Below are 25,018 nucleotides of genomic sequence, written 5' to 3'. Positions count from 1 at the left end.
TAATTAATTAACATTCATTGACATTTTCGTGATGAAAATATTTTTTTCACTATATCCTTATTTTGAAATGACATTTTGTAACGTATAAAATTCACCTTATCAATCAACATAGTTTTCAAAGTTTGTACGGAAAGAGCGTTCTTGACACTTCTTTACAAACTATTGACACACGAAAACACTCGTTCCACTGTGGCATTAGTTACAGGTAAACGGAAAAGAAATTCAAATATTTTAAACAAATTGGAATGTGGCACATTGTTGACATCAAAATGTGTAATAATTTCTACGTAACAATCACTTGGTGGTTTTTTTCAGCTTACAGTTTTCCAGTATTTCTGGCGTAACGTAGTAATTCTATGCCGATAAGTCATTGAACATGGGTGTTCCTTTATGAATGTCCCTTCATCAATTTCATCATATCATCACTCATCCTCATTGTCGCGATTAGCCAAAAGTGGCAGAAAAGCGACTTAAAATAAGCATATCAACAAATCAATCAAAGCTACTTCACTGGAACCAAGAACATCGGAAGTGGTACAGTGGGATCCACGAGTATTACCGTGCAAATTGTCCATCACCATATTCGTGCACTTTATTTGACCCAATAAGACCTTCAAGAATTAAGAGAAAACTAAAAAAAAAACTGTTGACAACTTCTGCACCAGCATACATAAAAATCCATCGCTTAAAACACATAGATGTAAGAGAAAAGTTTATGAAAGTAGTCATGGACAATTTGTACGGTAATACTCATGGATCCCACTGTACGACCACACGCTCCACAAAAGAGTTAAAAATGGCAACACTACACATGTACGCAAAGCCGTAAGGCATCATTATTAATAATCAAACAGCGTACATACATAATTGAGGGCTGATGGCGCTGATATCCGCTATGAAGGAAGTTGTGGTGACGCGTGCAAGCTACTTGGCTTTGTCTTGAACTTTCCATTCAAGTTGCTGCGAGCAAGATACATGTCAAGTTAGAGTTCTGTTTACATTACCAGGCCAATACAGTCGCCCATAGTTTTCCACCTTTATTTTCATTTACTTATCTTTTACGCCCTATGTTTGTTTTACAGGACTGAATCATGTTAGTAGCGCTCATGCTGACGATTCGTATTGCTTTCTACACAACGTCACATTCCGTAGAATAAAGTGATTGAACAACAAGACGGACAATTTTGGGTGTGAATACTTTTGTAGTCACGGACACAATTAAAAGGCAATGGGTTTGTTACAACCCAGAACTGTCCATGACTACAATGACATAGCCGGATCCAGAATTTTTGTTGGGGGCATAGCACGTGCTGAAGCATGCACTCCCCCCTCCCACACACACGTATAATATATATACACATCCATATGGGTAAGGGTGTATAGAGGTGTAAAGAAATACAGACATAATCAGAAATGCAAAATACGGATCTTGAAAGAGACCTACATAATTTTTAACGATTTTTTTTTGTTTCCTCATTTCAAAATTTGTGGGATATAAATATCACAAACCGTGGCATAAGAAGAAAATATTGAAAAACCCACATAAAATATCGTTGTTTGGTAGTGCGGGCGAAGGGGGAAGGGGTACGCGCCAATGGCTGATACACTTAGGAAATGTTTTGCGACTTTTGCCGATGGCGTTCTCTAGGGCACGACGTCATGTTTGTCAAGACGTGGCGGCAAATAAAACGGACCGCTGCGCATAAACTGGCCCATTCATCTACAAAACGTGACCACTTTGACCGTATCTACAGCTAGCATGAGAAAAGACTTGCCTAAAAGCGGTATGAAGGGCTATTAAATCAACACGTCTTACAATTGCATTGTTATCACAATAAACTACTATCCGTGACAAAAATAGTGAGCTCTCGGTGCTTGAAAAATTGTACTCCGTGGGAGGAAAAAAGTCAAATCCTACCTCACTGGAAAGCTACAAGTGTCTGCTTTTAGACAAAAGCAAGAAAAGGTCATTTTAACTCTGTCTGTTTTCTATTCAGTCAAAAATGTTCGTAAAAGTGTAGTTTTTAGGGTGTTTTTTACATAAGTCGAATTCAATTGTGTGTAGCTTCGTGTAAAAGGATGTTGTTTTTTTGTGATTGAACCTTGTTTATGTGGAAATAGCTCAGCCAAATATAATGGTACTATCATCTGTGGAACAGTCACAATTAATGATTAATTATGATGTTGCAATCTCGGCAATTGTCAGCCCAATGGTCATGAAATGCATATCAAAATGATGGCAGTGGAATAAAAATCAAACTTTTATATCCCATTCTTGCACACTGTGCGAATTGAAAACATCAGAGAAAATTGTTTTTCTTGGCAACCGGTTCCCGCGCAATTCACATCGTTGATAAGTACGCATGTAGAACGTTGCCAAGCATCTCCGCTTGCCCTTTAAATTCCGCGTCCAAGCAGCTTTGACACGGGAAATGAGCCGAAACAATGTGTTGCGCAAAGGAAAGTATTGTAGAGATGCCGACATTTTCTTTTGCCACAAGGAAACAAGAAAAATTTGCATCGACCCAATATTTTATCTGGCGAGTTTTTCCAAGGTGCAGTGAGAAGAAAGATACACGACATTTATTTTAATTATCCAGTTCAGCAGAATCCATTATATAAGCAGCATTTTATACTTTTACCTTTCACTCATATTTATTGAAAATTTATTAAGGTTTTTAGTCCTTTTGTCTCTCTTAATGAACCCACAACTCCTTGCTTATTACAAGAGTTGCAGCTGTGAAACAGACCAAAATATAAAAGCAATATTTCAGGTGCGTTAAATGCTGAAACCACCACCACTACTCGATACGATGATTAAGTGAATTTTGCGAGATAAACACAATTTACGTGCGTTTTTGCTCGAAATATATTTTATTAAAATGTTAGTTGGCCTGAAGGTTTCAAATGAGCATTTTTTTAAATATAATGTCTATGCGTTGCTATCGCTAGTATGCGCTTCGCTCTGTTTCCCTTTCTTATGAAATCGCTGTACACAGCAGGTGCGTTATTATTGTATACAGAGAAGACTGGATCTCTCATCGACTTCATTCAAATAGTCCCCATCGAACATCGCTTTACTCAATATATCTGCTTAAACGTGCGACATAAAATAATACTGGGAAAATGACGTTCTCTTTAAGTCCACTTTATGCACAGGTAGGCTAATCGGAACTGGACTTACAGTTTAAAGTGGGATCCGAACCACTATGTACCATCGCCGGGTACCGAAGGAGACGATGTTCATATGAAGATAAAAGCTAGAAAAAATGGGGAAAAACCCTGCAGTACAGCAGTACTCCATTTGCAATATCATAAATATTTCATTTATTATTTTATGCTGGGACAATACTTTGGACCGGCTCGCACTTGCGCGATTCTCGCAGCGAAGCGGCAATGCTGTGGAAGTCGCCTTCTGCCCGCGGAGTCTGAAATTGGCCGCACTCCGCCATACGTCATGCACCCGTTTACCATATTAGGAGTGCGAAAGAATTATTAATATGTGGAACCATATTTGTTGTACACACGCCAAACTTCTGGAATTTGATCGAATGCGTCGTATCAACAGTCTTTTTGCAATTTCATTGAATTTGTATTTATGCATTTCAAGTTTGCACGTTTCCCTAAAATGTCATTTTTTGAAGTATCTAGTAAAAATATGCATTTTATTTTTTCTACAGTGGTGCAAAAATAATCAAACTTCAAGTGAACAAAATCTCAAAATTATATGTACAGTCGATTATGAACTGTGGTGTTAAGTTTCCAGTTCGTGAAAATTGGAAGGGATAACTACACTTTTCAGTAAATTTTTCATTATAGCAAGAAAACAAAGTTAAGAAAAAATTTCAGATAACGCTTATTAAAAAGTAGATACTTTAAGCTTTCCAGTGAGGTATATTTGACCTTTTTACTTTTACGGAGTATAAATTTACAAGCGCATAAACCGAGGGCTCAATATTTTTGTCACGCACGGATAGTAGTTGGTCCTGCTTTGAATGTCTGAATTCCATTATTCTTAGATGCCAACAATACTTGTGTGCTAACCGTTACCATAGAAATGATCATACTAAAACGGTTTTAAAATCTAAGTCTATCTTGAAATGCGGTCCAAAGAATAAAAGGTAATTAGAGCTTATATAATAATATAAATAGTGTATATTTGTTTTTTTGCTCTCTCCAGTGCTCCAAGTAGAAATTGGTTATGTTTGTTAGGGGAAGGGGAAGATTATTGTATGAGCAACAGGAAGACAATGCAGTAGGTGGGGATGCCTATGCAAATGCCTATGGGGAAAGCTTTATGAAAATATTCTTAACTGAGGAGATAGTATACCCCCTGGCGCCCACCCCGCTTCGAGCATTGTCTAGATCACAAAATGATAAGAATTCGAAATTTCATTATCATTAGGAAGGTTATTTTGTTATCATAAGGAGCTGTATGGTAAATTCGTCAGAACACACAGAAACAATTACTCAAATAAGTTAGCGTGCATTAACTGAAATTACAATGAACCATCTTTTCCAGTTCTAAAATTTTAGTTTGTTGTGAAAATCATGATTCTTGTAGTAACAGAAGTTCCTTGTACACAGATTGACAAAAATCATTGTAGTATCTGCAATTTGTTATATAATTTTTGATAATCTGTTAATATAAATATACTTACGTATGAAACTATATTCTCTAATAACAATTCTTGACATGTTTTCTTATAAACCCTTTTATTGACCTCTTTGTTTTTTTTCACTTTTTTATAATTCTCAGTCAAGCATATTTGAAATGACATTTATCGTTTACATATCTGTTTTTGTGTAAATATTTCAAATACAACAATAAGGTATAACATATTAGTAAAGCAAGCCACTTTGTAATCAAGAAATCCCCCAATCGATTCCTGGTAAAGGCACAGTGAAAGCGTTCAATTCCTACTTTACAGTTTCAATTAACCTTTTTAAGCATAAATAATAAATTGTTATTAAGCTTTACACTCGAAATATTACAAATTAACACTGCGGGGACTAGAGATCCATGACAAAGGTGGATGATTAGTTAAGGTCAGAAACAAATACAAAAAACGAGATCTCAACCTAAGACCTCCAGCTTTATTTCACCATACACTAACCACTATACCACGGCATTTTTATTTAATTTAATTTAATAAATGGGAAGGGGTCTGGGTGGCAGATCTAAAGGGAAACTTAAACTTATATATATATATATATATATATATATATATATATATATATATATATATATATATATATATATATATATATGGAGGGGGCACAAAACTAGTATCGATGCCAGTGATTTTTTAGCTGCTGTGTGTTAACTTTATTTGTTAACATCGCCCACCTGAAAACAAAATGACCCAGATTCGATTGTAATATCTCGCATATTTAGAACTTTTCACTCTCTAAAATAGCACGATAAATTACAAATCTTATATTCATCTGGAAATTAATTGAATGTCATCGCCAGATATCGGCGCACCTGGTACTGGACTCTGACACGACCAATGTTGCCAGTACATTTCATATTTTTTTAATGAATATAGCATAATTAACCCCACAAATCGTCTGAAATGCACAGAATTACTCCCACATCCCCTAATATGCTTTCATTACACGGTACTACATGCACCGGTCTTTTATCAATTCGATAAATACTCATTGAGACTGTTGCGGCTCCGGACTGTTGTCTTCCTTCACCGCTGAGGTTATGATAAAAAACAACACTCGCGTAATGATTATACGTGGATATATTGTATAAAAATATAAGCGAACTGTAAATATACATAAAAATACATGAAAGTACGTAGCGTTGTGAAAAGCGATCTTTTCGCGTGCAGGTGTCTGTCTCTGCTGTACGCTCGACGATGTTCTATTGTTTTTAGTAATTCTTAACGCCAAGAGATGGCGCTGGTTGGCCTTTTACATACTGTTTTTGCGATTGACGGAACATGCCGCCCACCTTGAAGGCACTGCCTTCAACCTAATTAAGTCACACTAGTTACACAACACTGGAAGGGGGCACAGCCTCCCGACTGCTCTCTTCGTCTGGCCGTGGGTTGTTTTTATGGATACCACCCGAACAAGTCCATCACCTCCAGGATGTAGCTCGATGATTCTTCCTAACTTCCAGCTCAAGGGGGGAAGGTTGTCTTCTTTGAGTAAGACCAGGTCTCCAACGCGTAGATTAGTGTTTCCGTTTCCATTTGGATCGTTGTTGAAGGTTTGTGAGATATTCACGTGACCACCGGTTCCAAAAATGTTGATACAACTGTTGCATATGCTGCCACCTGGATAGTCTATTCACTGGAATTAAGTTCAAATCAGGTTCGGAAATGGTAGTGAGTGCCTCACCAACTAGAAAATGGCCAGGGGTTAAAGGGTTGAGGTCATTCGGGTCATTAGATAAAGGAGTCAATGGTCTAGAATTTAAGCAAGCTTCGATGAGTGTTAGATATGTGTCAGTCTCTTCGTAAGTGAATGAGGCGTTTCCTATTATCCTCTTCAAGTGATACTTCAGCGACTTCACTGCAGCTTCCCAGAGGCCTCCCATACTTGCTGACCTTGAGGGTATGAAATGCCATTCAATGTTGTCAGAAGCTAGGAAATTCTGAACCTTTTCTAGATGAACTTGTGACATGAATAATGCTTGTAACTCTCGTAATTCACGTTGTGCACCTACAAAGTTTGTTGCATTATCAGAGAAAATTTTAGCACATCTTCCTCGTCGAGAGATGAATCGTTTCAATGCTCCAATAAATGAATCTGTAGTTAAGTTGCTGCCTAGTTCGATATGTACAGCCTTTGTAGCCAGGCAGACAAAAATTGCGATGTAAGCCTTTTCTAGTCTGCTGCCACGACGATTGTTGGTTTTGATGTAAATTGGACCGCAATAATCTACACCGCTGTGTAAAAATGGTTTACTTGGTGTCACTCTTTCTCTTGGAAGGTCTCCCATCAGCTGTTCAAATGTCTTCGGTTTGTTTTTGAAGCAAACAATGCACGATGTACATTTTTTCTGGTTAAGTTACGTCCACTGAGGGGCCAATACGATTGTCTTAGTGATATCAGCAGAAGTTGAGGTCCAGCGTGAAGTAGTCTTCTGTGCTCATTTTCAGCAATCAAAATAGTCAATCTGGAGTTTGCAGGTAGAATAATTGGATATTTTTGGTCATATGTATTTTCAGATGCTGCAAGTCTTCCGCCCACCCTAATTACCTGATTCTTGTCGAGAAACGGATTTAAGTTAAATAGTCTGCTTGACTTGGGTAGTTCTGCTTTACTTTTGAGAGCTTGCAACTCTGGTTGAAATTCTTGTTCTTGAGTAAGTTTTATTAAGCATGTAATAGCTGATTGCAGTTCAGTTGTTGTCAATGGTCCCAACTGTCGTTCATGCTGTAGCTTTCTTGAGTTGTGAGAGAATCTCATACAATACGCTGTTACTCTCTGTAATCTTTCTAATGTGGAGTATCGTTCAAGTAACTCAAATGACTTTGTAGTTGTTAAGGCGACTGTAGTTTTCCTTTGTTCAGGTAAATCTTGAGGTTCAACTGTAATCTCATTGTGATCAATAAGTTCATTTGTTAGCCATGATGGTCCATGCCACCAAGATTTAGTATTTGGCATTTGTGATGGTAACAAGCCTCTTGAAATATGATCTGCTGGATTGTCTTGAGTTCTTACGTGTCTCCATTCGTAACTGCTTGTCAGTTTCTGTATTTCAGCCACTCTGTTGGCCACGAAAGTTTTCCATTGTGATGAAGGCGCTTTCAGCCAAGCTAGTACAATAGTAGAGTCTGACCATAGAATAATCTTCATTCCTGTTCAATTTAGAGCTTCTGTGACCTTGTGTGTAAGTCTGGCAAGAAGTAATGCTCCACAAAGTTCCAAACGTGGTAAAGTTACCTTTTTTAGAGGGGCAACGCGAGATTTCGAGCAAAGTAAAGTAGACGTGATATGTCCATTTGAATCCTTGCATTTAATGTAAATGCATGCTCCATAACCAAGCTCAGATGCGTCGCTGAATCCGTGTATCTCTACTTCTGATGTTGGTTCGGTCATTGTCCATCTGGGAACATGAAGTTTCTCTAGCTGTGGTAGTTCCTTGCGAAAGTGATCTCATTCTGAATGCAGTGATGATGGTAATGTTTCATCCCAATCTAGTTTCAGTCTCCACAGATGTTGAAGAAATACCTTTGCTTTGAGTATGACTGGTCCTATTATTCCTAATGGATCGAAGATACCAGCAATGGTGGATAAAATAGATCGTTTGGAAATTCTTTCACTTCGATTTGTATCCTTTATGGTGAAGTAAAATTCATCTGTGGTTGGATTCCATAATAATCCTAAACTCCTTATAGTTTATTGTGCTTCATGAATGTGATCTAGTTTTGTTTCTTGATGTTCTACTGGAATGCGAGATAATAATGTTGGGTCATTAGCACACCATTTTCTCAATTGAAATCCTCCACGTTGTAATAATGCGATGAGACTGTTCTGCAATTCTAATATTTCTTCCTTTGTATTGGAACCTGTTAGAATATCATCAACGTAGATATCTCTAAGTACGACTTCTGCAGCCTTTGGAAATTCCTGTTTTTCATCTAATGCAAGTTGTTCAAGACATCTCGTAGCAAGAAATGGCGCTGAAGCTGTCCCATACGTCACTGTTGAGAGCTGAAATGTTTTGAGAGGTTTCTGTGGGTCATCACGCCAAAGAATCTTCTGCAGACATGTATCTTCTGAATGAACTTGTATTTGTCTATACATTTTCTGAATGTCACAAGTAATGACGTATTTGTGTTGCCTAAATCGTGTGACAATAGCGAATATGTCATCTTGTATTGTAGGTCCCACCATTAGAATATCGTTGAGTGATAATCCACTGGAAGTTTTGTTTTGCGTGAGGCATCGAAAACAACACGGTGCTTCGATGTTGAGCTGGTTTCTTTGGTTACGCAATGATGAGGCAAGAAACATTCTGAAATGTGACATTCATCTTTCTCAATACGTTGCATGTGTTTCAAACTTTCATATTCGTTCATGAAATTAACATAAGCATCCATCAATTCTGGATTCTTGACGAGCCTCTTCTCCATTACATGAAATCTTCTGGTTGCTATTTCCTTCGAATCACCTAATTTACTTATTCTGTCCTTTACTGGCAATCTAACAATAAATCTTCCAGTTTCATCTCTCTTGAAATTAGCCTTAAAATGTTCTTCACAAGCAATCTCTTCTGCGGATAAGCTAGGCTTAACGTTGCATTCTTCAAGTGACCAGAATCTTTGCAGTTGATCCTCGATTCGTTCTTCTACGCTAAGACAACATACGTTTGGCGATGCATGATGTGACGTAATATCATACTTACCTCCCACGATCCATCCGAAAGTGGTTTTCTGTAGAGTTGGCAACCCTGGTGCGAGACGTATTTGACCTATACAAAGCAGATCAAAGAATATTCCCGCTCCGATCAGTAAGTCTACTCTTTGAGGTGTATTGAATTGTGGAGATGCCAAATGAATATTCTGTGGTATATTCCAATTGCGGATATTAATCGGAAGTGCTGGCAGTTCTTGTGTGATTTCAGGCAGAACGACAAATTCTAATGTGGCAGAATAAGCATTAAATCTTGATTTGACAGTGGCTTCAACGCTGTGACACGCCTTTGATTCTGATGCGGCTATTCCATTTATGTGAGACACCCTGTTCGTTCTTTTCAATTTTAACATTTGCGCCATTCTCGAACTGATAAAGTTTGATTGCGATGCCGAATCGAGAAGCGCTCGACAACTATGATATGATCCTTGTGCATTACTAACATAAACAACTGCTGTACACAACATTACATTTGTTTGTTTCTGAGTATTCTGTGTTACACATGTAACGGATTCTGTATCTCTCCGCCCTGCACTCGGAGTGACGTAGTTTTCTGATTGAGAAGACGACGATGATGATGCGCTGCGTGATGATGACTGCTGAGAAAAATGCAGTAGGGAATTGTGCCTTGAATTGCAAATCTCACAATTACCTGAAAGACATGTCTCAGATCTGTGTCCAGCTTTTAAACAATTTAGGCAAAGTGAAAGACGCTTTACTACATTTATTCGCTCTGGTACTGATTTTGCCTTGAATGAAGTTCACTGATAAATGAAGTGTGCTTGATTACAAAACCTGCACTTTGGTTCATTGTATGAAAGATGAACGTTTGTTTTAAACGTATTCTTACTTTCCGATCCACTCTTCTGAGAATAAGAGCCTTTGTTGCGAAACAGAGGTTTATTTTGTGTGGGCCAATTGTTATCTACGGCATCTAGAACTTGACACCTTTGTCGCAGAAACTGAATGAGTTCCGACATCGACGGAAGTTCAGTACCTGGAATTGTTTCTTCCCATTCTTTATGAGTAACGCTATCTAATTTATTTGTGACTAAATGCAAGAGAAGAGCGTCCCAATTTTCTGTCGGTTGACCAAGCGATTTTAAAGCACGTAAATGTTTCACTATGCTGTCTAGAAGTCGCTTCAAAGCGGCAGCCGATTCCCTTTCTACAGGCGGTAAATCAAACAATGCCTTTACGTGTTTGTTTACAATGTACCTTTTGTTTTCAAACCGCTCCTTTAAAAGTGACCACGCCGTTTCGTAATTCTGTGCAGAGATCTCGAGCGCTTGAATGACTTCAAGTGCTTCCCCTCGCAGCGAAGAACGCAAATAGTGAAATTTCTGAATAGCTTGCAATGACGAATTGTTATGAATTAGTGCTTGAAACGTGTCAAAAAAAGACAAACCATTCATCATTATGTCCATGAAATAACGGTAGATTTATAACTGGCAATTTCACTGCAATATTGTCCTGTGTTTCTTTCGGCACTTCATTGTGAATTTTAGACGTTGCGTGCGACTGGAGTACAGTCAGTGTTGCCAACAGCACGAGAGAAAAACGGGCTAAACAGGGGTTTATCCAGGATTTTTCCCTTGGGGGGGTGCTGGAAAATTTTGGGGGGGTGTAAGTTTGGGGAAGTTAAGTGCATATTTTGGACCGTTTTAAAAATGTTCGCCCTAATTCAATTTCTTCAAGGATGTTTCTAGAGATTAATCACCCCCTCTCCCCACCTCCCTTCCCTTCACGTAACATTTCAGAAGAAAAAAAGATGTCAAATACAGGAAAAAATGGAAAATAGATTAATGTTAACATTTCAGTTTAACGTTTCGAGTATTGCTTTCCTTCCGATAATGTTCAGTACTTGATTTAATCAATCGTTAGACAAAACACAAGGGATGACGTTAAAAAACACAAAATTTTAACATATTATTACCAGGAATCATTTCATGCAATTCTTAAGCTAGTTATAAAGAAATTAGGAACACTTGCGCAATATTTTAACTGTATTTGTATCGTTCTTGCCGTAGGTGTAACTCGGAGTTCAACTTGGGGGTGCCAAATTGAAATATCAGTAACAATGCATTGCATGGGTGTGCTTGCACTTGCCTGTCTGAAGTAGTAGTAATAAATGCAGATATAATATGACTTAAATAAATTATGGCACTGCCAGCGAAGCGAGCAAGAAAATTTTTAGAACTATTTCTTTGCAAACTGAGTATGCATATTATTAGTTAAACATAGCGACAGTATCCCATGATGTTTACTCTTTACAATCTTGCTTTGCTCGTTCGTTGAAGACTTCAATATGAAATTCCTTGACCGATTTCATTCAAAAGCAATATCAGGTATCTATCAAACGTGCATCCCAACTTCCCACTATATTTTAACGTCTTCATGGCCATGCTCTAAATATATAGAGTTTCATTACTTTATTTCAGTTTGTGAATCATCGTTTAAACAGAGATTTGAAAACACCAGCAGAATTTGAAACTCACTCGCTACATAGAACTATTAAAATTATACATGCATATTTTCTGTTAGAACAGTAGGGGGCAGGGGGCAGGGGGCATGTGGTGAGGTAAAGAGGACGCCGAAGGAGCAAAGCAAGATTGTAAAGAGTAAACATCATGGGATAATGTCGCTATGTTTAATTAATAATATGCATTATACCCTTACAAAACTTTGGAAAATACGCTTGGCGCTTTTGAGAGTTTATCTTTCAAATACTAAATGAGAGACTCTAGGGAATTAGGAGTCACGTGCCTCTTTGCCTTAAAAGAAAACGAAATAGCATGTGCAAATAAACGCATGGCATGTTAACTGCAAAAGGAAGAAAATGAATTTTCACTTCAAAATTGAGGCAATGCTTAATTTTATTTTCAATTATTTAAAAATTGAATAGCATTTATATCACTATCCAACACAAAGAGCACAATGAACCAAACAAATTTTCTCTCTCCACGTTTTCCAGCAGGCAGTGGCAACTGGCAAGTGCCGTCGTGCCCTCACTGGTGTGCCTATGGTCAGATATAAATTTGGGACATAATGTAAATTAAATTTCTTTTATGTTCAATTCCTTACACTCAGGCCCGTAGCCAGGAATTCTTTGTGTGGGGGGGGGGGGGCAAAGTCAATTCTAGAGATGCAAATTTTTAATATATTGTGTCGGTCGCATTGACAGATATAGCAGGGTACACAGAGGTACTTGACACCTTCCCCAAAAGAGATAAGTAACAGAAAAGGGATGATATCTTGAAACTGCAACGGACAAAAAAAACTTCGAGCAACATCAAATGGTATTTTTTCGATAATGACCTTTCCAGATTGCCAAAGAATATAAAGTTTAACATAAATAGGCTAATAGGGACTGTATCTACTTGATATTTACAGGTTGATAATGTTAATAGACGATTAATGGGCCTCTCTGAAGAACTGATTAAGGGAGCCCTTTATAAATAATGCTTCATAATGATTCCCTCTAGTTTCCAGTATGCAAGATTTTTCCACACAAAGGAATCAATGGAATCTAACGAGAATCCAACAACCCCATTGTGTTCTGTTATGCAAGAAAAATCGAATTAATTAAATAATAATGATTACATATTATCTACACTTTGATGAACTATGTAAAAATTTGTAATACTTTTTTTTTGTACTTGCTAAAATATGGGTGTCCAACACTGACTCTATTTCCTTCAAAGGGGAGACTCTTGCATCACTACAGACAATGTTTGGTTACTGGTTACGTTAACCATTTTGCAAAATATTGTGTGAATTGTATTATATTATAGTTGAAATACATGTTTTGACACCTGACAAACAAATAGGAATCCCTTGATTGATCAATGACTTCTTGGATTACAGTGTCATCATTAATATTTCATATTCAGTTTCATAGAAAGAAATTGTTTTAATAGGGCGCTAATAATTTTACGGGGCACTATGGCATTCTCTTTAACATTTTTTTTCATATAGATCGTTTGGTTCCCAGGGCTGACTCCCAACGCCCCATAGCTATGGCTCTGAACTTGGACTATAAGAATAGAAGGCATTGCGAGCGAAGCGAGCAAGAACATTTTACGAAATGTACTTTTATTTGTATAAAATTTGAAATCGAGAGGGGGGTAATTGCCCCTTGCAAGTGCCCTTGGCCTTCTCGAAGAAAAATGCAAGAATCTCGTAAAACCTAATTCCATCATGAGTATCCAATTGTCCTGCTATTCTTACATTCTCCTAGCCTTGTTTTTTTTTTACTTCAATGTTTGCTTCCCCTAGAATGGACTTCCTTCCAAGGTCAGGAGGGTGGGGGGACAATGCCCCCTGCCGCCCTGTGGTTGCGGCACTGTTTATGAGTGTCTCTTCATCAATTTCACATCATCATTCATTGTTGCGATTAGCTAGAAGTGGCAGAAAAGCAACGCTAAGTAACAAAAATCAAATATCCACTCCCTCTCTCTACCACATGAATCACTACTACCAAAAAAGAAATTTTTCCCTCCCAATCCTGATAACGACTTTATACTGAATCCCCCACACGTTTATAAATCACAAAATCAATAAGTGTCTTTGTTATGTTGCTAGAGTAATTGTAAAGATTAGTGAGAATTCTAGGCGTTCTGTATTTTTCACAGGGGTGGCAAAGCAGGCTATCAGGGGGGCAGTTGTCCCCTGCCCCCTCTAGCTACCTACGGGCCTGCTTACACTTCCTTTGCTTCCTCTGAAAAGTTGAATAAACTTAAACATGTCATTATGTCAGTGAACCGACTAGATACAAAGAGAAAGACAATCTTTACTAAAGCTATATCTTTGCAAACTGACAATAACTTTAATTTAATAGGGTACCAGTAATTTCACAGGGCACCACGACGTTAACGTTTTTCTATTTTTATCTGTTTTGCTTGTTCGGCACCCCATTTGTACTTAGCGCCCAGGCAAGCACCACACGTGGACCCTCCCCCTTTTACAACTCTCTTTCTAATAGTATATAATTTCTTTTACAAAGGTAAGAACTCTTGGAGCCACAAAAATGGTCATCAACTATAGACGTGAATGAATCACTTAGGTTCTTCATGAAATACTTGCCATTTTATATCGAATACTCTGTCAGTAAATTTTATATTGGTACTTTATGAATAACGGTTGGAAGAAATTATACCTACATATAGTGTCACTGATTTTCTACTCACCACTTTCGGTTTCTTTCTGTCTGGTTTTTCATTTTCTCTATCTTCTTCGACAGTTTTACAGTCTAGTTTCAGACATTGTTATACACTAAACAGAACGACAACACACGAACGGAGATGCTACACTGAGACTGACCTAAGGCCAAAGGCATTTGACTGTTCTTTTCTCTACCGCTCCAAAATCATTCTTCTCGCCAAGTTACAGAAAATAGTGTTGCTAACCATAGTAACAGAATTCACTACAAGGAGTCAAACCTGTATCTTTTAATTTCTTCCCTTACTTTTATCGTACATTTTTCACATGAAAGAATCGAAAGGAAAATGTAACAAAATGTAAATTTCATTGACTCAGGGGTTGAATAATTGAATTTACGAATCTTAACGTATTTAAGAAATATATAAGGTATTCAAACGCTGAACTGTCAACACTGTGCGTGGAATGTGCTCCCTGTAAGGAGGGCGAGAGGTGAGAGTTTGACATTTTCCAGATGGCAGTGTCCCTTCCCCAGAGCTGACCGAAGCCTTGTCAATTGAGCTAGTGTTTCCAGGAAATGGCCATGCTGCACATTCCACCCTCCTTCCTTGACACTTTGGTTTCAGTTGACCGAAAGGTCCATTGGACTATGCTCCTTTCTGTTAATGTTGAAGTATTGTTATTCTATTGTTGATATAAACATCCATATTTACACCCCCCCTGTAGGGGGGGTGTTCCACTTTTCTGCTTGGGGGGGTGTTCACTAAAATTTGGGAGGGTGTTGGGGGGGTGTTAGGGGGGTGTGGATAAATCACTGGGGCTAAATCGCACCCAAAATGGAGCTAAAATTCACATCCAAGGGGCTAGATTTACAAAGGTACGGCTGCGCACTGAAAAAAAAAAAACTGGTTCTTAATTCTTGGGTGTTTTGGTGCAAAATTTCTGAAACTCAAGGAACACAACTAATCAACTGTCAAGATGAGGGACATACGCTCAACCAAATTAAATTTTCTTAACTTAAATAATTTATTTCCCCCTTAAATTGTGATGACAAAAGCATTACACATTTTCGGCATATTCCTCCTTCATATATATGCACACGTACACACACACACTCTCTCTCTCTCTCTCTCTCTCTCTCTCTCTCTCTCTCACACACACACGCACACGCGCGGCCGCACGCACGAACTAGTCTCTGGGTGAGCATCACTGTTACGAACGATTCGTCGATTCCGCACCTCATTTCTGTGAACTTTCAAGGACCAGATGCAATGCAACTGAACGAAGATTCGCATTTTCTGGAATCGACGTTATCCGTAATTCGCCTCGGGCTACACAGCATATCAAAACCAGAAACAAGGGGATAAAGTAACAATGTGGACTTGCTACCTGCTCCCCTGGAGGGGTCGCAGGAGGAGCTTGCAGGTGGAGAGGAGGGTTGGAGTTGGTTAAGTGAATTCTTCTTTCAGTGTTGTAATGTTTCTTATTAAGCTGAAAATATGAGTTTACTTTATTGAATATACCAAAAAACATTTAATTACTGAAAGGGCTAGATTTGTAGCAAGATTTCTCTCTGTAGGGCTAAAAAGCCCCTTGGGGTTTTGCTGAATTGTGGGGCTGAGTACGTACTCAAAAGGGCCAGTTCTGGCCCCAAAAGGGCCAACTTGGCAACACTGAGTACAGTTTGTGCGCGCGCCGCTAACTCAAAATATGCATTTTCGAAGTGTTCCCTTTCTTGACCTTCCTGTTCCTGTAATGACTCATCTTGCAAAAGTTCAATTTCTGACTGAATGTTTTCGAAGTCTTTCCACGATTCAACAAATTTCTCATGACGTAATGTGAATTGTGCGATTCCATGCTCTTCTGTGAGGCTATCAATGTATGCTCTGAAACGCGCAACTCTAGCTTTTACTTGTCCCCGCTTAACGATAAGCTCTTTCAGTCTCTCTGCATTCATTGTTGCTAACGAGAATTCAAACTGTTTTGTCACGACACTGATGCACTGGAACTGTTCGTTGCAGTATTGAAAGTTCACTTACACTTCACTGAACACTAACACAGGGTAACACAAGGGGCGTGAGGATGTAATTAAATAGGCAAGTGACGAATCTTGCATGCACTCACTACCTACCTTGTTGTTGCTGCTGCGATGCGACGGTTGGCGTCCATGGCGGGCTCAATCTCGTTGCATCCGGATTTGGAGGACCAAAATGTTGCGGCTCCGGACTGTTGTCTTCCTTCACCGCTGAGGTTATGATAAAAAACAACACTCGCGTAATGATTATACGTGGATATATTGTATAAAAATATAAGCGAACTGTAAATATACATAAAAATACATGAAAGTACGTAGCGTTGTGAAAAGCGATCTTTTCGCGTGCAGGTGTCTGTCTCTGCTGTACGCTCGACGATGTTCTATTGTTTTTAGTAATTCTTAACGCCAAGAGATGGCGCTGGTTGGCCTTTTACATACTGTTTTGCATGTCTGTCAACCTGTAGTAGCACCATTTTGAATTCGAAAAATTCCTATGCCATGATGATCTATGGGTTTTGTATAGTTTTGAACAACCTTTAAAAAGTTTTGAATCCGATTCAGTTTTTCGTAATAACGAATTCAAAAATGCTACTACAGGTTGACGCCTCAGTAGCACTTTCACCAAATTCAACGGAAACGATGCCATTTCGTAGTCTAGGTTATGTATCGTTTTGAACAACCTTCAGAAAGTTTTGAATCCGAAGGACAACTTCAAAAATTCAAATTCAAAAATGCTACTATAGCAGCACTTGTTTTGAATTCGAAAAATTCCTATGCCATGATGATCTATGGGTTTTGTATAGTTTTGAACAACCTTTAGAAAGTTTTGAATCCGATTCAGTTTTTCGTAATAACGAATTCAAAAATGCTACTACAGGTTGACGCCTCAGTAGCACTTTCACCAAATTCAACGGAAACGATGCCATTTCGTAGTCTAGGTTATGTATCGTTTTGAACAACCTTCAGAAAGTTTTGAATCCGAAGGACAACTTCAAAAATTCAAATTCAAAAATGCTACTATAGCAGCACTTGTTTTGAATTCGAAAAATTCCTATGCCAGGATGATCTATGGGTTTTGTATAGTTTTGAACAACCTTTAAAAAGTTTTGAATCCGATTCAGTTTTTCGTAATAACGAATTCAAAAATGCTACTACAGGTTGACGCCTCAGTAGCACTTTCACCAAATTCAACGGAAACGATGCCATTTCGTAGTCTAGGTTATGTATCGTTTTGAACAACCTTCAGAAAGTTTTGAATCCGAAGGACAACTTCAAAAATTCAAATTCAAAAATGCTACTATAGCAGCACTTGTTTTGAATTCGAAAAATTCCTATGCCATGATGATCTATGGGTTTTGTATAGTTTTGAACAACCTTTAAAAAGTTTTGAATCCGATTCAGTTTTTCGTAATAACGAATTCAAAAATGCTACTACAGGTTGACGCCTCAGTAGCACTTTCACCAAATTCAACGGAAACGATGCCATTTCGTAGTCTAGGTTATGTATCGTTTTGAACAACCTTCAGAAAGTTTTGAATCCGAAGGACAACTTCAAAAATTCAAATTCAAAAATGCTACTATAGCAGCACTTGTTTTGAATTCGAAATATTCCTATGCCAGGATGATCTATGGGTTTTGTATAGTTTTGAATAACCTTTAAAAAGTTTTGAATCCGATTCAGTTTCTCGTAATAACGAATTCAAAAATGCTACTACAGGTTGACGCCTCAGTAGCACTTTCACCAAATTCAACGGAAACGATGCCATTTCGTAGTCTAGGTTATGTATCGTTTTGAACAACCTTCAGAAAGTTTTGAATCCGAAGGACAACTTCAAAAATTCAAATTCAAAAATGCTACTTTAGCAGCACTTGTTTTGAATTCGAAAAATTCCTATGCCAGGATGATCTATGGGTTTTGTATAGTTTTGAACAACCTTTAAAAAGTTTTGAATTCGATTCAGTTTTTCGTAATAACGAATTCAAAAATGCTACTACAGGTTGACGCCTCAGTAGCACTTTCACCAAATTCAACGGAAACGATGCCATTTCGTAGTCTAGGTTATGTATCGTTTTGAACAACCTTCAGAAAGTTTTGAATCCGAAGGACAACTTCAAAAATTCAAATTCAAAAATGCTACTATAGCAGCACTTGTTTTGAATTCGAAAAATTCCTATGCCATGATGATCTATGGGTTTTGTATAGTTTTGAACAACCTTTAAAAAGTTTTGAATCCGATTCAGTTTTTCGTAATAACGAATTCAAAAATGCTACTACAGGTTGACGCCTCAGTAGCACTTTCACCAAATTCAACGGAAACGATGCCATTTCGTAGTCTACGTTATGTATCGTTTTGAACAACCTTCAGAAAGTTTTGAATCCGAAGGACAACTTCAAAAATTCAAATTCAAAAATGCTACTATAGCAGCACTTGTTTTGAATTCGAAAAATTCCTATGCCAGGATGATCTATGGGTTTTGTATAGTTTTGAACAACCTTTAAAATGTTTTGAATCCGATTCAGTTTTTCGTAATAACGAATTCAAAAATGCTACTACAGGTTGACGCCTCAGTAGCACTTTCACCAAATTCAACGGAAACGATGCCATTTCGTAGTCTAGGTTATGTATCGTTTTGAACAACCTTCAGAAAGTTTTGAATCCGAAGGACAACTTCAAAAATTCAAATTCAAAAATGCTACTATAGCAGCACTTGTTTTGAATTCGAAAAATTCCTATGCCAGGATGATCTATGGGTTTTGTATAGTTTTGAACAACCTTTAAAAAGTTTTGAATCCGGTTCAGTTTTTCGTAATAACGAATTCAAAAATGCTACTACAGGTTGACGCCTCAGTAGCACTTTCACCAAATTCAACGGAATCGATGCCATTTCGTAGTCTAGGTTATGTATCGTTTTGAACAACCTTCAGAAAGTTTTGAATCCGAAGGACAACTTCAAAAATTCAAATTCAAAAATGCTACTATAGCAGCACTTGTTTTGAATTCGAAAAATTCCTATGCCATGATGATCTATGGGTTTTGTATAGTTTTGAACAACCTTTAAAAAGTTTTGAATCCGATTCAGTTTTTCGTAATAACGAATTCAAAAATGCTACTACAGGTTGACGCCTCAGTAGCACTTTCACCAAATTCAACGGAAACGATGCCATTTCGTAGTCTAGGTTATGTATCGTTTTGAACAACCTTCAGAAAGTTTTGAATCCGAAGGACAACTTCAAAAATTCAAATTCAAAAATGCTACTATAGCAGCACTTGTTTTGAATTCGAAAAATTCCTATGCCAGGATGATCTATGGGTTTTGTATAGTTTTGAACAACCTTTAAAAAGTTTTGAATCCGATTCAGTTTTTCGTAATAACGAATTCAAAAATGCTACTACAGGTTGACGCCTCAGTAGCACTTTCACCAAATTCAACGGAAACGATGCCATTTCGTAGTCTAGGTTATGTATCGTTTTGAACAACCTTCAGAAAGTTTTGAATCCGAAGGACAACTTCAAAAATTCAAATTCAAAAATGCTACTATAGCAGCACTTGTTTTGAATTCGAAATATTCCTATGCCAGGATGATCTATGGGTTTTGTATAGTTTTGTACAACCTTTAATCGGTGTTTCAAAATGACGAGTTCAAAAACGCTTCTTCAAATTTGCAACTCAGGATAAGTTTCAACCAATTCTATCGTTGAATTTTCCATTTCTTAATACACTCAGGACTGTTCACATTACACTAGAAATTGTTTCATCTTAACACGTAATATTGATGTTGATAGTTCCTTAGAAAAGGGGCCACGCTTTATAATTTTTGGCGGATTGAAGGAGCGAAATACTGATAAAATAGTGTGGACAGATATAATGTTTGAGTTTTACAAGCACGTATTCTCTGGCCCTCTTTCTCTCATTCTCTCTTCTATTTTTTTTTTGTTTTTCTTTCGCCTTTTCTCTTTTCTGCTGCATCACTTCTTATTTACCCATTTCCACCATTGTCCTCTGCTTGTAATCCAACCACATCGCGCTAAGACGCCAGGTGTCCCAGGTTCGAATCCTGACCTGGCCATGGATGTTTGGAGTGTCCATTCATCAATTTCATCACATCATCACTCATCCCCATCTTCGCAAGTTAGCCAAAAGTGGCACAAATAGCGAAGCAAAATAAAGCAAATCAATCAATCAATCAATTGTATTACAGCCCTCTCTTCCGCTTTCACCGTTTTTCTAATGTTCTTGTTAACTATCTCATTTTTAGTATCTCTATCCATTCCAATCTAGAAAGAAGTAGGGAAGGGACTCGATGTTGTCACCTGTTGTAAAGCAGCTTGTCTACCATTCCTATCTCTCCCGTTTCAATCTTCACATAATCTCCCTATTTCTCCCTCTTGAGTTTCCCTAGCTCCGGTCTCCGTGGCGGAATGCATAGCGCGTTTCTCGGTTTTGAATCCCGGCCTGGGAATAGGTGTCCCTTCAATCAATTTCATCTTAGCATCACTCATCTTCATCTTCGCGATTAGCCATAAGTGGCAGAAAACCGAAACAAAATAAAATAAATCAAACGAAAGTTTCCTAGCCTTCATTGTATCCCTGTCCATGTATTTCAGTTGCTCGCTGTAGACTTTTTCTCTTTAAGTTATACTAGTATATTAGGTGAACCAAGCAAATTACATTAATTGATATGAATGATTTGTATCATTTAGATTATTATACTGGCTTTGAGTCCAGATGTCAAGGTTTGTTAGTCCGCAAAATGCAGTCTAGGGTGTACTAAGTTAGCATTTAGGGAACAGATTAGAGTAAATTTTTTAATTCATGCGACAATTATGAAAAATATGGGAAATTTTCTTTACAAGTGCAAGTGACACCCAAGTTATACTATAGCCGTCCGTAGGAGAGGAGCAAGGTTTCACACTTCATGGATGGAAGCAAACGAGCAGCAAAACATTTTGAAATGTAATTTTAGCGTTTAGAATCTATTTTGTATGTATGCAACCCACCACAGGAAACGACCGTTCTGACTTAACTTCCAGGGGAGCGCGGCAGGGTTGCCACTAGCGTCACTTGGTAGTCTTACTTGAGTTAAATACAAAAGAGTAATGATATCTGCGATGTTGTAAGAATTACATATTTACAGTACTTATTAGAATCAACACTCTTGAATTTCAGTCCTCATTTATTTGAAATCCTTTGCATTGGTAAGTTTGTAAGTACTGTAAATACTACTTACAACATCACAAATATCATTATTATTTTGAATTTAGCTCAGGTAAGATCGCCAAGTGACACTAGTGGCAACCCTGCCGTGTTCCCCTGGAAGTTATGTCAGAGCGGTTGTTTCCTGTGTTGGGTTGCATACATACAGGATAGATTTTAAACGCTTGTAGCGCAGAAACTAAGAGCTTTCGAGGAAAAGTATATTAGGAAAAGTTACTTGTTTTATGATATCTACCAGCACCCAAGCGTTGTTGAAGTTGTTTTGCGACACCCTGTAAATTAAATATAAAATTGATTTAACTTCTGATTTTCCTGTGTTCAGTACTGTCCTTCACTTCTCAAAGTTCTCTCAATCCATCCAAATAGGAGTAGCTACGTCTGTCCATCTTGAAGTGCTTCTGAGTTCTAATTTGAAGAAATCCTGCTTTCAAGAAGAATTACAAAACAATCCTTTTTCTAGCTCCACCTTTTAGTCTACAAGGAACGGACATGTTTCCATTTTCATACTGGTGCTAATGCAGGCCCAGACTGGCCCACCGGGACACCCGCCAAAATCCTGGTAAGCCCTCTCCTCTCAATGCCTTTCCGAAAACACATTTTTGTCCCCACGTTTTTGTCAACACCTGGCAATCGGCGCCCTGTTGAGAAAAATTGCCAGGAGCAATTGGCAGCCCCAGTCCGGCGCAGTGCTAATGCACGTGTTTCTGGTTAACAATTAACAACACCTTGCAGTCACGGTAGCACGTAACACATTAACAGAATAACGACTTACCTTCTTCCGTTTGGAAACTGTTTTTGGGGAAATGTTTACTGGAATGTTTTCGATTCTGTATGATTGTATTGTCTGTCTCAAAACTATAAGTAACTATCGATCTAACAATACATCGCTGTTAACAATTGGGTCGTAATTTGAGACGGAGTGGTGGACTATTGCGGTAGTGGTTTAGATTTGTCATCATTGGATATACTATATGCGTCAATAAGTTGAATTGTTCTACAACTCACACCTAGTATCAAAATATAAAAGAGAAGTTTAACGCGGCAGAGTTGAAACCTTTCAACGCCTTTACATGAATGGCAATCACACTGTATTTTTGTCTCCAGGTCTGAAACTTCTATTTTAGGGATTTCTTTGTATTGCTATGTGCGCCCGCTCGTGTTCGTATTTTACCGTATATCTTCCTACACTCTATGGAAATACAAAAATATCGTCCTGTTAATATTTACTACAATTGGTCCACTGTGCATGTCAAATGTAAGCCTAAAAAGTATATCTGACTGTACTAAAGGAACGTGGAAAAATTCTATAGGCTGAATTGAATTAAGTAAATGTATCGAACAGAATGCAGTGGTCATTATTCAGCTGATTAGAAAGTACTTTCGTTTCTTGTTTTTCAAATTGCCTCGTTACACTTATCGCCTTTAATGGTATCGAAGGTGTCGTTATTGAGATTGAACCCAAGATAAATATGTTCTTAGTCTTAGGAATGTTAGGAATGTTTCTGTTAAGTTTTTTTTATAACGTATTGTTGAATTCAAAGAACATCCTCTGTGGGATTTTAAAAATATTATTTTAGAAATTTCAGATTCTCGCCCGCAATAGCAGAATAAAAAGTTCGGTAGGGGAGACTGTTGTCCTATGGAACACATCTAATTTACATTTAAAGTGTATATTGTTTACAAACATTACCTTCTTCTTTAAAATAATTCACACCACTGTGAACATATTCTACAATATTGTGGTAGTTAGTTCACTTTATCTGCGCTCTTGTAAACATTTTTTAAAGAGATGAAAATTGTTTAAAATGGGTGTGTAATGGTGTAATATGAAGAAATGTAGTTACAGGATATTACGTCGATTCAGTGCCGGATCTACAAGCCGCAAAACCCCGCAGTGCAAAGGGGGGGGGGCGGAGACAAGCAAGCCTTTAGGGGGCCTTCAGCCATTGTCATAGTGGAGGGTTAATATATGCATAGGCTATGGAAAAAATACAAACTTAGTTACTCAGGGGTACAGAAACGAATACAATATATACAGGTAAAATAAAAGTTATATTCCCTGTGCATATAGCACCGTGCTATGAAGGCACATTTAGGGAATGTGGCCTCACAGATTTTCGATGTCGGCCATCTTGGAGATGATGTGTTCAGCACCACGCTGCGGTTGCCTTTACCCCCCGGCCAGATTCCATTTGATTTGAGGTTGGGTGGGCCCTAGAGTCGCTTTATACGGGGACAAAGCCGGAAAAATTACGACCTTAGATCACCCACCCTGGGTCTCCCGCGTGGCAGTCAGACTAGAATCAAATCAGGCTAGAATTTTACGAGAAATGCAGAGGTGAAGGTTTCTTCAACCTATCTTTAATCAGGAAAAAAATATGACTGCATGATTGTAACAAATGCATCATTTTCCAGGTGTGAGAAAACAGTGTACTATATATATATATATATATATATATATATATATATATATATATATATATATATATATATATATATATATATATATATATATATCACATAACCCCCTTCCCATTTTAAAAAAAATTGAGTTGGGTGGGTGTGTGTAGGTGGGTGGAGGTAGGGGTGTAACCTTTGGTAATATTTTGCGGGAGGGGGGGGGGCAAGACTTGTAGATACCGCACTGCGTCGATTGCTTGATAAGATGTAAATTTGTTTCAGAAGACTATGCTGCACGCCTTCTTTCCCTCAGATTTTTTTAAAAATAATTTTCCGAAAGTAAATACCGTACTTACACAATTCACACAAAAGATATTGTAGGACTTTTTACTATCTGTGAAATTATATATATTGTAACTTTTTGTATTCCATCACTAAGAAGAATTGATATTTTCCTCATTGTATGCATATATAAATGAATTAAAAAGGTCACATACTTTTATCAGATAAATTATTTCCAGATAGGTATTTCTATTTCAATTTAATCGCCTGGTTCAGTCCCGATTAGATTGTTTTAACACACTTCTGAGTATAGACTCAGACGAGAACAAATACAAACAAGGAGAAGGGCCTCACCATACACAAGGCGAAACGAGATTGTGACAAATCTCGACTCGTCTCATCTCGATAATATTTCGAATAGGTTGTGAGTTTACTATCTGAGTAAGCTTGTAGGTGTGTGCCAGTAGTTTCCAAGACACACAGGTTTCTATTAATTGAAACCTCGCATGCACTATCTCTTTTATCTATAAATTAAGTGTG

General features: G+C 37.8%; 4 protein-coding genes across 4 annotated transcripts; all 4 read right to left on the bottom strand.

Annotated features, from left to right (window-relative positions):
- Window positions 1-6,193: 6,193 nt before the first annotated feature.
- Window positions 6,194-6,964, bottom strand: LOC145989087 (uncharacterized). The gene has a single exon (XM_083124380.1). It carries the CDS (start codon window positions 6,962-6,964, stop codon window positions 6,194-6,196), a length of 771 nt encoding a protein of 256 aa, XP_082980506.1.
- Window positions 6,964-7,824, bottom strand: LOC145989086 (uncharacterized). The gene has a single exon (XM_083124379.1). The coding sequence runs from the start codon at window positions 7,822-7,824 to the stop codon at window positions 6,964-6,966; it is 861 nt and encodes a 286-aa protein (XP_082980505.1).
- A 1,040-nt stretch (window positions 7,825-8,864) lies between these two features.
- Window positions 8,865-9,746, bottom strand: LOC145989085 (uncharacterized). Its single transcript, XM_083124378.1, has one exon. It carries the CDS (start codon window positions 9,744-9,746, stop codon window positions 8,865-8,867), a length of 882 nt encoding a protein of 293 aa, XP_082980504.1.
- Window positions 9,747-10,145: 399 nt separating this feature from the next.
- On the bottom strand, window positions 10,146-10,802 carry LOC145989083 (uncharacterized). Its single transcript, XM_083124377.1, has one exon. It carries the CDS (start codon window positions 10,800-10,802, stop codon window positions 10,146-10,148), a length of 657 nt encoding a protein of 218 aa, XP_082980503.1.
- Window positions 10,803-25,018: the final 14,216 nt, after the last annotated feature.

The sequence above is a fragment of the Lepisma saccharinum genome, chromosome 6, assembly GCF_977018435.1.
Source record: "Lepisma saccharinum chromosome 6, izLepSacc3.1, whole genome shotgun sequence".
Taxonomy (NCBI): Eukaryota; Metazoa; Arthropoda; class Insecta; order Zygentoma; family Lepismatidae; genus Lepisma; species Lepisma saccharinum.
The sequence above is the reverse complement of the archived record's forward strand: the minus strand, read 5'-3'. Positions and strand labels throughout refer to the sequence as shown.